The sequence below is a fragment of the Arvicanthis niloticus genome, chromosome 11, assembly GCF_011762505.2.
Source record: "Arvicanthis niloticus isolate mArvNil1 chromosome 11, mArvNil1.pat.X, whole genome shotgun sequence".
Taxonomy (NCBI): Eukaryota; Metazoa; Chordata; class Mammalia; order Rodentia; family Muridae; genus Arvicanthis; species Arvicanthis niloticus.
Window position 1 is genome coordinate 65104556 of NC_047668.1, and position 14033 is coordinate 65118588.

The following is a 14033-nucleotide window of genomic DNA, read 5'->3' on the forward strand; positions in this document are numbered from 1 at the left end:
CCTTTTCACTCGTTACTGTCAGAGTGGTTTGTGTTAGAGACCATCTTCTTTGCCTTCTTATGTAGATCTGTATAATTCTCTACTGTTCCTTCTACTTTTGTAACTTTGTTTTTTAATTAAACTTTCATATTGAAAAATAACATTTTTCTTGACCTTTTGGGAGCATTTTTCTGTGTAATCGGTATCTTTTCTCCTTCCTGTTTTATATTTAGCCATCCCTCAGGCCTGTATGCCTTCCTTTGGTAAATGAGTATCTTCAATATTCTGTTTTTAGCTACCCACCCCACCCCAAAACACACACACACACACACACACACTGGTTTATCTCTACCTTTATGGTTCTCTGTTCCTTTCTTTGGACTCTCCCATGCATTGGACTGTTGTCTTGTCTCTTGCTTTCTAGTTCTGTTATAAACCTATGGTGTGTTGTTGCCACTTGACTTCAATGGCAACTATTTTACAAGTAAATTTTAAAATGAGAAACCTGATTTTATGACTGTACATATATGTCAGCTCTGGCGTACAGTGCCCTCCGTGCATGTTCACGGTTACTGTACTGCTTAGAGAACTTACTTAGCATTTCTTTGAGCACTTGTCACTTGGTAGTAATAGTCTCAGCTTTTATTACAACAAAAATAACAACAATGCCCACCCCTTAACAACTTTCAGTTGATAGGTTCCTCACCCCAAGCATTTTAGAGATGCCACTTGGTGGTTTTGTTGTTTAAATGGCTCCTGAGACATAAGCCATGGTAAGCCTTCTCCTTCTGCCCCCTTCCCCTCCTCCCTCCTCCTTCTGGCTCTCTTCCCTCCCTACCCCATGCCCCATCGTTATCAGCAGAATAGTAGTGCACCTTGGTTTTTTACTCTGCTTGACTAAGTTGACTTCTCTTTAATTTAAGAATCATTTGCTCACCTTCTCCCACTCTAAGCTCCTGTTATTTCAGAAGTTCATGATGCCCACTGTCCTGCTTGTTAGCTTCTCCCCCATTGTGCTGCATTTGGGGTGACTTTTACTGCTGAGTCTTTGTGTGCACTACTCTTTGTCCTTCTGTGGTGGTGTTTCCATTGCTGTCCTTTTCCAGATATCTTCCAGATATAAAGCCCTTTTCCAGATATCTTAGTTTTTATTTCTAGAAATTCCGCTGGGCAGTGGTGGTGCACGTGCTTTAATCCCAGCACTTGGGAGGCAGAGGCAGGTGGATTTTTGAGTTCGAGGCCAGCCTGGTTTACAGAGTGAGTTCCAGGACAGCCAGGGCTACACAGAGAAACCCTGTCTTGAAAAACTAGAAAAGAAAAAAAAAAGAAATTCCAAGAAGTATGGCTTAAAACCTTCTTTTTTCTCCCCTCATCATGTGAATCTTTACCATAAATATATTTGTACATTTATAATATAGCAATATTTCACTTTATTCATAATAAGTGGCAAATGTTTTTACATGATTGTTTTAAGGCCTTTGTTTGCTGATTACATCATCTCTGGCATTTTGCCTCTGTGCAAGTCTGGTAAATTCTTGCTAGGTATGGGCCATTCTGGTTGTATGCTCATTGTTGTGCATTGTTGAATTCTGCATTTTTTCTGCTTCTTTACAGTATTACACTTTTATCTTTGGCCCTTAAATCATTTGTGAATCAATATAATAGTTTGGAGGCTTATTTTTAAATTTTTAATCTATTTTGGATGGAGTCTAAATAGCCATAACTCTGAGGTTGCTTTAGCCTCTCTGCCTTTTGAGATCTCTGCTGAAAGCCTCACATAGTCTGTAAGCCTTCTTGACATCTTGAAAGCTTCTCAGTTCCATGTGATCCTTCGAACCAGTTTAACTTACACCTTCCAGGTAGTTGTTAATTCCTGTGAAGTTATTTTTTACCAGCCCCATAAAGTCTGTGTGTTTTCCCAACATCCTTCTCTTTTTATACACTGGCACATACATTCTAGTCACTTCAGTTCCTGTGGGCCCTAAAGTTATCCATTTAGTCGAGTGAGACTGCCTACCTGTTTGTTCTCTTTTCATTGTTCTTCCTCCATAGTCTAGAAGTTACTTCCAACTGAGATCCAGGAGTCCCTACAGGAATTACTTTTCTCTGTCTGATCAGGGTTATAGATTGTAGCCGCCTGCAGCTACGGGTACCAGGTTCTCCTGAGAGGAAGCCTGGGAATGAACGAGAATGAAGGGCGAGAGAAACATTGGGCCAAGACAAAGTATTTTGCTTTCACATATAAAGGGGAAGCCCCGCCCCCCAGGGTCTCTTCTCGGTTCAGCCCAGGGGCTAGTCGAGGAGATAGTAGTCCAGAAGGTGTCAAGACTAGCTCAGCAGGCAGTCCATTCTTCTTAGCTAGGTAGCAGACTCCAGGGCGCTGAGCCTGGCAAGGCAATGCCTCTCCTAGGTCCTACTGTTGTTTGGTCTATAGTGGTAAATGGGTTGCAGGCCTGCTTAGGCCTAGGGGAAGGGCACAGTTCCCCCCTTAATTTTTTAAGATGGCAATGCCAATATCTGGACGGGGCACAATATTTCATCCCATCTAGGGTCTAGAGTGGCCGGGCGACCATGTCTAGCTTAGGTTGGCATTTATATCACTCCTATATTACCCGTCATTGAGGAAATCATACATAGCATATTGATGTATGCCTCTGCCTTAGGTTTATAGGAGCTAAAAATTACTCCTATAATTACCCGTCATTGAGGAAAACACATAGCATAATGATATATGCCGCTGTCTTAGGCTTATAGTAGCTCAAAATACTCTTACCTGTCATGGACTAACCGGCCATCATTGGCACACTCTTTAGACCCAGACCACATTCAGACCAAAGGACCTGTGGGCACGCACTAGATGCAATTCTTCACAGCGATGTGTAACTGCCAGGATGAATAGCTGAGCTTACTGAGAGCAATCATGTGTGAGGGCAATCAATCTGCTTAAAATACGAGGTTCAAAGGTTAAACACGATTATCCAAGCAATGTAGAAAATAAGGTTGGAAGAGGAAATGTTCCAGTATTTAATCCAACTACTAATTAGCAGGGATGAAACACAAGTCTACCCACCAGGTATATAGTGGGTGGCTTTAAGTAATGATAAAAAACACTCTCCATTAAGAGTGGAGATTATATGTTAAGTTAAATCAGCTGGTTGATAAAGATTTTCAGCCATCTTCATCAGTAGAATCACAATTATTAGGCTCAAGATCTGTGTTCACTTGAGGACCAATCTTTCAGGCAGCCATCAGGCTCCATTGTCTTTTTCTGAAAAAATGTAGACTGACGCAGAACCCCAAATTAAAACAGGATCGGGACCACACCAAGTATAGTTAAGGGGTCTCTCCACAAGACCCTGACAAATTATTTGAAAGTAACCGGATGTCAGTGGCAATCTGCTGCAGACTGACCTTTAGTATCAGTTTGCAGAAAATTTAAAACAAATAAGAAAAAAGCAAGGTGTGCTTTTGGTGACCTTGTGGGGTATAATTCCCCCTTTCTAGTTTAAAAAAGCCAATTTTTTAGAATTATATGTAAAACCAGGGAAGAAACACCATTAGCTGATTTTCACATATTTAGAGAGTTATGAAAATATTATTTTAAAGTTTTATAATCTCTCTTTCACAATTTCTTGTCCTTGAGGATAATAAGGAAATATCAGTAATATTAAATTGTTAACAAACATCTCAAATATTTGACTGTAGTCAAATTACTGTAATAGCCAGTTCCATTATCTATATTCATCTGATATGGAACACCAATAATAGAGATAATAGAGGCAATAACTAATTATATTTTTAGTTGCTTCTCTTGTTAAAGTAGTTGCAACTAAAAGGTCTAAAAGGTGTCAAGTCACATGTACATATTTTAATTTTTTTTAAATCAAAAATGAGTAACATCTATTTGTCAAAATTGATAATATATAAGTCCTCAAGGCTTAACAACATTATGAAAAAGTTGAAGATATCAAGAACAAGTTTTTGCAATTTAATTGCACACTTTTTAGAAATGACAAATTGTTGTCTTAAGTTATTATTATTTTGATATTGTAAAGAATAAGACTGTATGGCCAATTATTTTTGAAAGGCCTATAACATGTCTAGTATATAAATCTGTTCTGGCATTGTCTTGGGGTTCAGACAGTCTAATGAGCTTTTAAATGTCTTATAAAGTCAAGAAACAGTACATGTTTTGTAAATTAAGCTGTATTTTTATAAATAAAATTTGAGAATTGGCTATATCTAAAAAAGAAACAATTTTATGCAATTATAAATCATGAGCCATATACTGGCTATGAGTATATAAATTGAAAGCTTGAGTTTTTAGTATTTCAAAAGTGGCTACAACACATAATTTAATTATTTGTGTTGAAGCAGGGAAAACTCAAGAAAATAAACATGATTTAATTACATATACTGTCTTCTCAATAGATGAAGCATCTGTAAATTTAGTAAATATAGCAAACATCTTTTCTCTGGGCTGCATGCATAGTAAATTTTAGGAAATATAAAAGCATGTATAGAGAAAAACTAACAAATGATTATCAAATTTGTCTAAAAATTTTGTCAAGTAATAGGCCAAATATCATTATTTTTCAATAACCAATTTAATTGCTATTTGGAATAAATGAATATTATTAATATTATCCAAATATTATTATAATAATAATATATTATCCAAATATATTATCCAAATAATATTATATTATTATGTAATATTATTTGGAAATAAATATTATCCAAAATGCTTTTAGGATTTTATCATATAATCTTGTATTAACACAATTATAATCTTATAATAGGATGTTTAAACTTTATTTGTAGATGAAGAAAGAGAAATCCACATTAATGGTTTCTTTTTCCAAAGGGCTGCTATGGGCATATGAGTAGTAATAACACAAACAGCCAACAATTTATCATAGTATATATAATTTATCTGTTGATAACTAACAGCTTACTCTATTTTCAGCAAAGCTATCTCTCCTTTATTAGTTAATTGTCAAGGGGAATTAGGACTTGCATCCCCTTAAGAATATCAAACAGAGGTTTAAATCCTCCTATGGTAAGCTTAAGATAAGGTTCTAGTCAATTAATATCTCTTGACAACTTTTAAAAATCATTAAACGCAAATCAAATTAAAAGCAAACCATTTTCTTTTTGCATGTACACTTGCTAGCCAGAAGAGGGCACTAGATCCCACCACAAATGGTTGTGAGGCACCATGTGGTTGCTGGGAATTCAATTTTTATATTTTTAATTATAAGTCTAGCCTTTAACGGCTGAGCCATCTCTCTAGCCCCAACTATCTTTTATTAGAATTTTCAGTGCCACAATCTGTTTAGGATATGACTGAGGTCTCAAATATTGAAAAGATATTGTCTTTGAATCTTTTCTGGAGCAACAAGTACTCCAAAAATTGTTAAGCTCATTATATTGGAGCAAAGGCTTGTATGTAGAAAAATTCCTTTAGAGAAATCCGCTAATAAAGTATCACACAATGAATAATATATATTAAAAGGTTTAAACTCTTAATTTTTTGTATTAAAGCAACAACAATATTATATATATATTTAATATATATATTAAAGCAATTAACCATTTTGAGGCAAACATTTCTAACGATATTTCTACATGGGTTCTCAAAAATTATGAGCAAATTTATTGAATGCAAACCTCCCACCTTTATCAGAAATGTAAAGGAATGGTATAAAAACATCATCTAAATTGATAATAATTCTATAAGCATTTACTGGAATGGCAGCTGGAGTAGGCAAGTCGTGCTGTATAAATCTTAATTTTGAACTTTCTTTTGGATTAATTCAATAACCAATCATTTTTAGCTGTGTAAGAATATCAGATAAAGGCCAAGCTGAAGGCAACCTTGTCCTCTAAATATTGTTATATACATTAGAGGAACCAAAAGCATCTCATTTTTAACATCTTTGGAAGGAAGCGGACGCAAAGGAGCAAGTACAAATTGAACAATTTTTTTTGTCAGCAGGTACAGTTATAACTCATGGAGGGAAGTAGGCATAATTTTAATGTCTCCAGCATAATTATAACTCTCGTCCCACAGACTGTTGTAAACGTCTTTGGGTCTTAGATTTACTCCCATCCCCTGCAGAAACAAGCAAGGCAAAAGACAAAATCCAGAAAACACATTTCTAGAACCAGACAAAGGCCCAGGACAAAAGGAATGCTTGGCACCTGAGCTTCTGCAGAGCTCAGTCTGCATTGTCTTAATTCAAATGTAAATGTTCTTAATCTCCGACCTGTTTTCTGAGGCCTGGCCTTTTTTGGAGGCCTAAACTACGCTGAAATTTTTTTAAAAAAACTCTACATGCTCTATTTTTTTTTTTCTAAAAACATGGGCAAATCAAAATATCTCAAACTCTCGATTGAACTACCAACTGTAGGCAATGAAATATCGGCAGTTTAACTATGTTTTTAAGCCTCTTTTGCAACATTAGAGTATAACCACAATTTTGAGAAATAAAACCAATTTTTAATGATGTATACAATCTATTTTCTCTAAAATCAACACCAAGTAGATTACATTTATGTTACAAAGTTTTGCTGCCAATTCTTATATATGAATGCATGATAGTGCAGCTTTTAATAGCTCACTAAAGAGACACTGTTTTTAAACCTTATCTTTATACATCTGGTCTCTGAATGACTCTAACCCTGAGTTACCAATCTTAAGCCAACTTTTGTTATCAAGGTTATAAATTTTTTAATCATGCCCAATAGCTTATAGGCCGATAATTTATAACCAAAACATGTAGAACATATTTATACCTTAAAACCAATCAGAAACAAAAATGAAGTGACAACACATCTTATATATTTAAACCAAACAAGATTTCTTGCTTTTTCTAGCTGTAATTTCAAGAGAGAAGCACCTTGTCACAGAGATTTTTCTAGGACAAACCACTCTTAGCTTCCTTATTGAGTCCAAAAAACCTGCTATAAAAGCAACTTATACCAACAATCAACTGTTACAAAGGCTTTTCCAGCTCAGCTTGACTCTTAGCTACAGGTATTAAGCAAACTTATCAGCCGCTGCTCTGCATATTAAAACTGTCTCTAAAACCAAGATAAACTAGACCAAGGGTTGGATCAAGCAATTTTAACGATCTTTTGAACATTAAACATAGAACGCCACAAAACAGAGACCACCAATCATTCACACAATGAGACGAGAAACATATAATGAGATACGTGGATATTGGCATGCCAAGGGACAAACAAAGAAGGCAGAATTATGGATACTACTCAGTGCTCTGCCCTTTTTAGTTTTCAGACTCTTTTAAATCCAGTTCCTCTTGCCTGAGGCTGCTCTTGGGCTTGCCAAATACTCTCCTATCCCCAATTCACTGTCACCTTCCTAGAGGAGCTTGCATCGGGTCAATGCTCACTCAAATCTAGACTCGTATCCCACTTAAGCACACTTCCTGTAAACACAGCCATAACGTAGCTAGCATCAATGCTGTTCTTGTTTACCTAGTGCTCCGGATACTCTACTTTTTCTTCCATTTTCGGTGGAGCTCCACCAAGACAGTGTTCCTCAGCTGGTCTTCTCTTCTCAGGCCCCATGGATAGGCGCCATTCTGTAGCCGCCAGCAGCTATGGGTACCGGGTTCTCCTGAGAGGAAGCCTGAGAATGAACGGGAATGGAGGGCAAGAGAAATGTGGGGCCAAGACAAAGTATTCTGATCAAGGTCGAAAGTTTAATAATTTGCTTTCACATATAAAGGGGAAGCCCTGTCCCCCCAGAGTCTCTTCTCGGTTCAGCCCAGGGGCTAGTCAAGGAGATAGTAGTCTGGAATGTGTCAAGGCTAGCTCAGCAGGCAGTCCATTCTTCTTAGCTAGGTAGAAGACTCCAGGGCACCGAGCCTGGCAAGGCAATGCCTCTCCTAGGTCCTACTGTTGTTTGGTCTATAGTGGTAAATTGCTCACAGGCCTGCTCAGGCCTGGGGGAAGGGCACAATAGATGACAGTGCTTTGATAATCTGTTTCTAAGGTGGATAGCTTACAGCTATTTCAACCAATTTACTAGTAAACTTTAGCACAAATAAACACATCGAATAGAGGAAATTGAAGTGAAACCAAGTTTGGAAAGCTCTAAATATATTTGTATACTTAAATGCTAAAGAAGGGCCTCCTCTTACCTTTACTAATAAGCTAAGACCAAGACATCTCACATGTTAATTGCACAGAACAGCGGAGAAAGCAAGGACATCTTGAATTCTTAACAAATTTTTTCAAGCTGATGATACTCTTGCTTCTATTTCTCAAGCCCTTTAAAGTATAACTAAAGAGCAAACTTTACTCTTTAAAAAGAACAGTAAAGTTGACTGTAGAGAGATAATAAAATCAGAATTAAAGTCTGTATTAAAGTAGACTTCAGTAATAGTCCCAAGCAAATATATTTCTCTGAGGCTCGACCTAAAAGTGGCACTTGTTCATAGTGCACTTCAGCTTGTGATCCATAGTGCACTTCGGCTTGTGATCCATAGTGCACTTCGGCTTGTGATTCATAGTGCACTTCGGCTTGTGATTTGTCAGATTTTTTTCAATGACACAGGGTTATTTTTTATTGACTGAGAAAGCATCCATTTTTTTTTTCCTGGACAGAGAAACAAAATTCATTTACATTCTTACTTTTTTGATTTTAGAAATAAAAACCAAGAAATGCCCCATTCCACAAACAAAGAACTAATCCTTGGCATCATGGTGGGAACTGCTGGAATCAGCCTGCTGGTCTTATGGTACCACAAGATCCTCAAGCCAAGGACAACAATGAGTTTTCCTAAACTTCTTTCTCTGGGTAAGAAATTCGATTCAGTAACTTTGCAAGATGATAGCCACAGTGAACAAGGAGCATCAGTGGTCTTTCAAAGGAGGCAACTCCAGATCCTGGAGAAGTTAAACGAGTTACTGACCAACATGGAAGAGCTTAAGGAAGAAATCAAATTCCTTAAAGAAACAATCCCAAAGCTGGAGGAATGTATACAAGATGAACTTGGAGGGAAGGTAACAGTTCATAAGATCAGTCCTCAGCACAGAGCTAGAAAAAAGAAGGTGACAACAGTTCAACGTTCAGCAACAAGTAATAGTTCAGAGGAAGCAGAAAGTGAAGGAGGGTAAGTGGCCTCACTGTTTCCCACGGGGAACTGATTGTCTCTTTCACTTTTACCATTACATAGATAGATACTCATAGCCATTTGCTCTACTGTTAAAAGGAAATGAAAGGAATGTTTGCATTCCTTTTATATATATATATATATATATATATATATATATATAGTATATTTATATATTGTATATAAATATAATTTTTATATAATATTTTTATTATATTTATATAATATATAATTATATTTACTATATTGTATCAATTAATTAAATTATATATATTTCTCTATAACATATATTACGTACACATACACACATATATACACACACATGTATATATAATAACATCCTGCTGAGAAAGACATTATGAATGACATAGCTGGCATGGATGTATCAAAACTTTAAGACACAGGTGCTGAAGCGACATAGCTGGCATGGATGTATCAAAACTTTAAGACACAGGTGCTGAAGCGACATAGCTGGCATGGATGTATCAAAACTTTAAGACACAGGTGCTGAAGCCATACTTCTTCTTGCTTGATCATGGGTGCTTTTGTTTTTTGTTTTTTGTTTTTTGTTTTTTGTTTTTTGTTTTTTGTTTTTTCATTTTATTTTATTTACATTTAAGATGCCATCCCCTTTCCCCATTTCCCCTCCCTAGAAAACCCCTGTCCCATGCCCCCCTTTCCTTTTGCTTTTATACAATTTTTTTTAAATGTTAATCAAAGGATTTATAAGTTTGGTAATGCTCAACCAGAAGGGTAACCCAATACCCAACCTAGATATAAAGACTATCTTTGACTGGTGGAGACCTGTGAACATCTGCCTCCATGTCCCCTCTCTCTTTCTCTCTCTCATCACCTAGCTTCTCCTCTCCTTCATCTTCTCTCCTTACTCCATCTCTTCCTCTCAGTACTCTTTCCCACTTAGCTCCTCCTACATATCACTCTTCCTGTTAAAGTAAAACTTTTCTCTCAAAATACAGTTAGTTAGAGCATACTTATTCCTAATTGTACCAGTGAGGTATAAGATAGTTCTAATACCCAGTCCATCATTTTGTTGACTAACCAGAACCTCTGTCATCTCTTCTAACTAAAACACTTACTTTTGATCCTGGCTTTTTTTTTTTTTTTTTTTTTTTTTTTTTTTTTTTTTTTTTTTTTTTTTTGGCTTTATAATGAATGTCAGCTGAAAACTATCTACTCAGATCTTTTCTCTCAAAGTAAATAGCCAGGATTGGCTATGAGACTATGGGTCTTCAACCCCGTCAGAAATCCAGAATGACTGAGTTAACTGAAGTTATGGGAAGTACTAAACATAGCTTCTAAAACTTAGCCAATTTATAGAGACCTCTGAACACCTGAGAAGCCCCTATACTACCGAATGTTCGAGCATCAAATATTCAGCCTTCTGGCCCAGAATCATCTGACAGACCTTAGTGATGCAGGATTATTAAGGGCTGATTACTCTGTCTGGGCAGATATAATCAGTCAACTATTTTACATGTGTGTCCTCTTCAGGACAGTAGTTAGTCTGTAGATGGAAAGAGGCAATTCTTGCCTAGTGGCTGTCACCACACAACTGGCATAACTTCAAGGATGCTCAATTTCTTCTTAGAATCCACAACAGGAAGCTGTCAGGAGCAGACAGGTCTCTAATCAGAATGGACATTTATATAAATTTTTGTAGCGTCAATTCTATGGACTTCTGACGTTTTGAAAACCAACTATCCATGTAAGGTCACCTGGACTGTTGTCTGTTCACTCCTCTTGGCTATTTCTAAATAAAATATGGTTAACCTCCTAACAATTAACTCAAAGCCATAAATTTGCTATAGTCCCTTAACTCCTAGGTTAACCATCCCAAATCAGTTAAAAAAGTTAAGGAAGGACTGGGTCTAGGCCTTGTATTCCTAAATGTGTTATACAAGCACATTGCCCATGAGAGTATCAATATTCATCTCACTTTTATATTAATAAGGAGCTGGTACCAATGAAAACCTTAAATTTGAAATCAAAGTAAATTTTGTACCATTTAAGAAATTATAACTTCATCTTGATAATAATTATACAGATTTCTACCAATAGGTTACGGCTGTGCAATAAGTCCTAGCTAATCCTCCCTGTTCCAACAAAACCACTACTTTTCCCTAGAAAGACAGACCATTATTAACCACATTAGTTCCCAAGCCCAGGGAATAGGGGCGCTGACTCTTCTGTAACTTCTTCAGGCTGATTACAGGCGTTGAGATATTAGAAGAGGGGTGGGGGGAAGAGTAAGTTGATAATCCTCTGATGCTGTGTCTTCACTGAATCCAGATGGAATTCCAGGACATCGGAGGTTTGGGCAGGTCTGCTCTGTATACTTGATGAGTAGATACACCAAGGCTGTGTATTCTAAGATACTGCCCGAGTTAGAGCGCCTGGGATCTCCGCTTCCTCTGGGTTCTTGAAGGTTGGGGGGCAGAGCTGCCACCCAAGATCTGCTCAGTGCCCTGGCCCAGACCGGAAGGAACCCATGGGTGCTTTTGTTAACAATAACATATAAGGGTACATATAATACAGTCCTAGTAACAGACTAAACTGTAGAAAATGCACTAGACTAAGTGAATGGGAAGAACCCTTTCCTATCTAACACTGCTTTAGAACAGTTTTAAGCAAAATAAAATCATATTTTAATTTAATTTTTAATGAGATACAAAAAGATGTATCTATCCTGTTTCTGTAGATAAATATCTGTATGTTAGTCACCTCTCTAAGCCTCCTCTCTCCTTTTGGAACTTGCCTGATCTCAACCAGCTTCCCACCAGGGACATTTTAGCCAACACAAGTATTTCAGAGACCCCAGAAGAAAACCAGTAAGTACAGGCATATACCAGTCTTTAGATTGTGCTGACTCAGGAATAACAATAAAGTGCTGAGAGTGGAGTGTGGCTGCTGACTGGTAGGAGCTTGTCTGCTTGCCAGGTTTACTGGAGAATCCTTTACCTTTGACCTCTGAGCTGAAATGCAGACCTTGCCTAGGAATGAGGTCTTTTGTTGTTGGTTTTGGCAACTCTATCTTACGTTTATTGACTTCTGTCAGGTCAGTTTGGTGTTGAAATTCATGTCTAGGCTTCCAGGCAAAGAGACTCTGATTGTAATAATGATTTTGTATTGCTCAAAGGTGTTACAGTTAGAAAATGATTTTTTTCAGATCTATTCACAATGTGACATTGTAATTGAGATCTTTTCTTTAGGAGATGCCCCTTACCTTAATCTGTGCACACTCTTTGACAGGTTCCCTGTCTCCTCTGGTGCTTGTGTTCTTATATTCAAGGAATAAATGGGGTTTTGTTTGTAAAAATTACAGAAATCACATTTTGTGATGCATTGGATTTTTGTAGCTGTTTATGCATTCATTTTTTTTTTCTGTTTTGAGACTTTCCTATGTTGATGCATATAAACATGTTTCTTTTGAAATGTAGTCCTGCATCCCATGGATGGGATATATATCTGTCTTATTAGTGAATATTTAGAGCATCATTTGTTTGCTCCTATAAATAATGCTTCAGTGAATACCCTTATAATTCCTTAGACACGTGTAGAAAGTTTTAAAGCATGTGTCTGAAGTGCTGACTTAGAGACTCCATGTATTGGTTATATGTATATTAATAAATCTTTAAAATACACCCAATTCACAAACCTGTGACTATAAAAATGCTTGTTGTCCTGTATTTATACTTAAAGCGTCGGTCTTTAAACTTAAGTCAAATTTATGAAGATGAAGTGTTAACTAATAATTTTCAAATTTGTATTCCTCTGAACATTAGTTTTATTGAGCATATTGTCATATGTTTTTGGTTTGCAAATAGATCTTCTCTTTCATGATGGGAAAGGGGAGAAAAAGAGAAGGAGAGGAGAAGGGCTAGGAGAGAGAAACTCAGAACATATCCGAAGTCCCTCTGTTCGCTGACTGTGTCTACTCTATGCCAGGCACTGTCTGAACTCTGGAGACACAACTGAGAACAAAACAGTCCTGTAGCTTCAACCACTTTCTTTCCGATGAAGCAGGGTGTTGAAGAGGAATGCTCTCAGGCATTTTAACCAGAGACAACCCCACCCCAAAGGTGAAGGACCACACAAAACATTTCATGTGCTTAGCATCCTGTATAATTAGGTGCTTGGCTGACCCACCTGGCAAGGACAAGGACTTGCTGAGAGACTGAAGGCCTTGCCCATTCGAGCACTCAGTCGCCTGCAGCTGTGAAAGGAGACTGCTGCAGAGCCGGAGTTCCTCCGTTGTGGACCATCCCAGCAATGTGCTTGCAAAGCCCAGGTTCTGGAGGAGTGGACGTTGTTGCCCAAGTATGTGTGTAGTGTGGGCAGACAGAAGAAAGGCATGTGCAGCCTTCTGGAGCCAGTGCTACAGGAGTGGGTGGAAGGAACAAGTGGCAAAGGACACTGGGAACTGTGGGAACAAGTGTGTGCTCAGGTGAGAGAACAGAGAAAGACAACCCCAGCCCAGAGCAGACCAGCAGAGGACTGAGGAGCCAAGGAAGAGTAAGCTTTCACGAGCAGCAATGAGGCCCTCTGCTTCCATCCAACTGACACAACCATGCATCCTGACTCAGCTTAACTACATACATCAGTTTTCCAAACCTGAATTCTTTTCTTAAAGTGTAGGTAAGGCCACTGAGATGTCTCAGAGGGTAAAGGCCTTTGCCACACAAGCCTGACAACCTGTGTCCAACCTCTGGAACCCAAGGTGGAGACAACCAACTCCCAAAGGTTGTCCTGTGACCTCCACCTACATGCTGTGATGTCGTGGTATGCACACCCCACCCCCAGACAAACATTCAGTAACAAATAAAACTATTTTAACTAAAATTTGGTTAATAGTGTGTTTTAAGTTTTAATTGAGATAATATATAG

The 14033-nt window shown here is 37.6% G+C and overlaps 1 protein-coding gene across 11 annotated transcripts in view; it reads left to right on the forward strand.

Moving 5' to 3' along the window:
- Rmdn2 (regulator of microtubule dynamics 2) overlaps nucleotides 1-14033 on the forward strand; it is an 80129-nt gene that overhangs the window by 7526 nt on the left and 58570 nt on the right. For all 11 annotated transcript variants that reach the window (XM_076942304.1, XM_076942303.1, XM_076942305.1 and 8 more), the window contains one exon: nucleotides 8661-9128. In XM_076942304.1, coding sequence (XP_076798419.1) covers nucleotides 8677-9128 — 452 coding nt within the window. In that variant the 5' untranslated portion in view covers nucleotides 8661-8676. The remainder of the gene's footprint in view (nucleotides 1-8660; nucleotides 9129-14033) is intronic.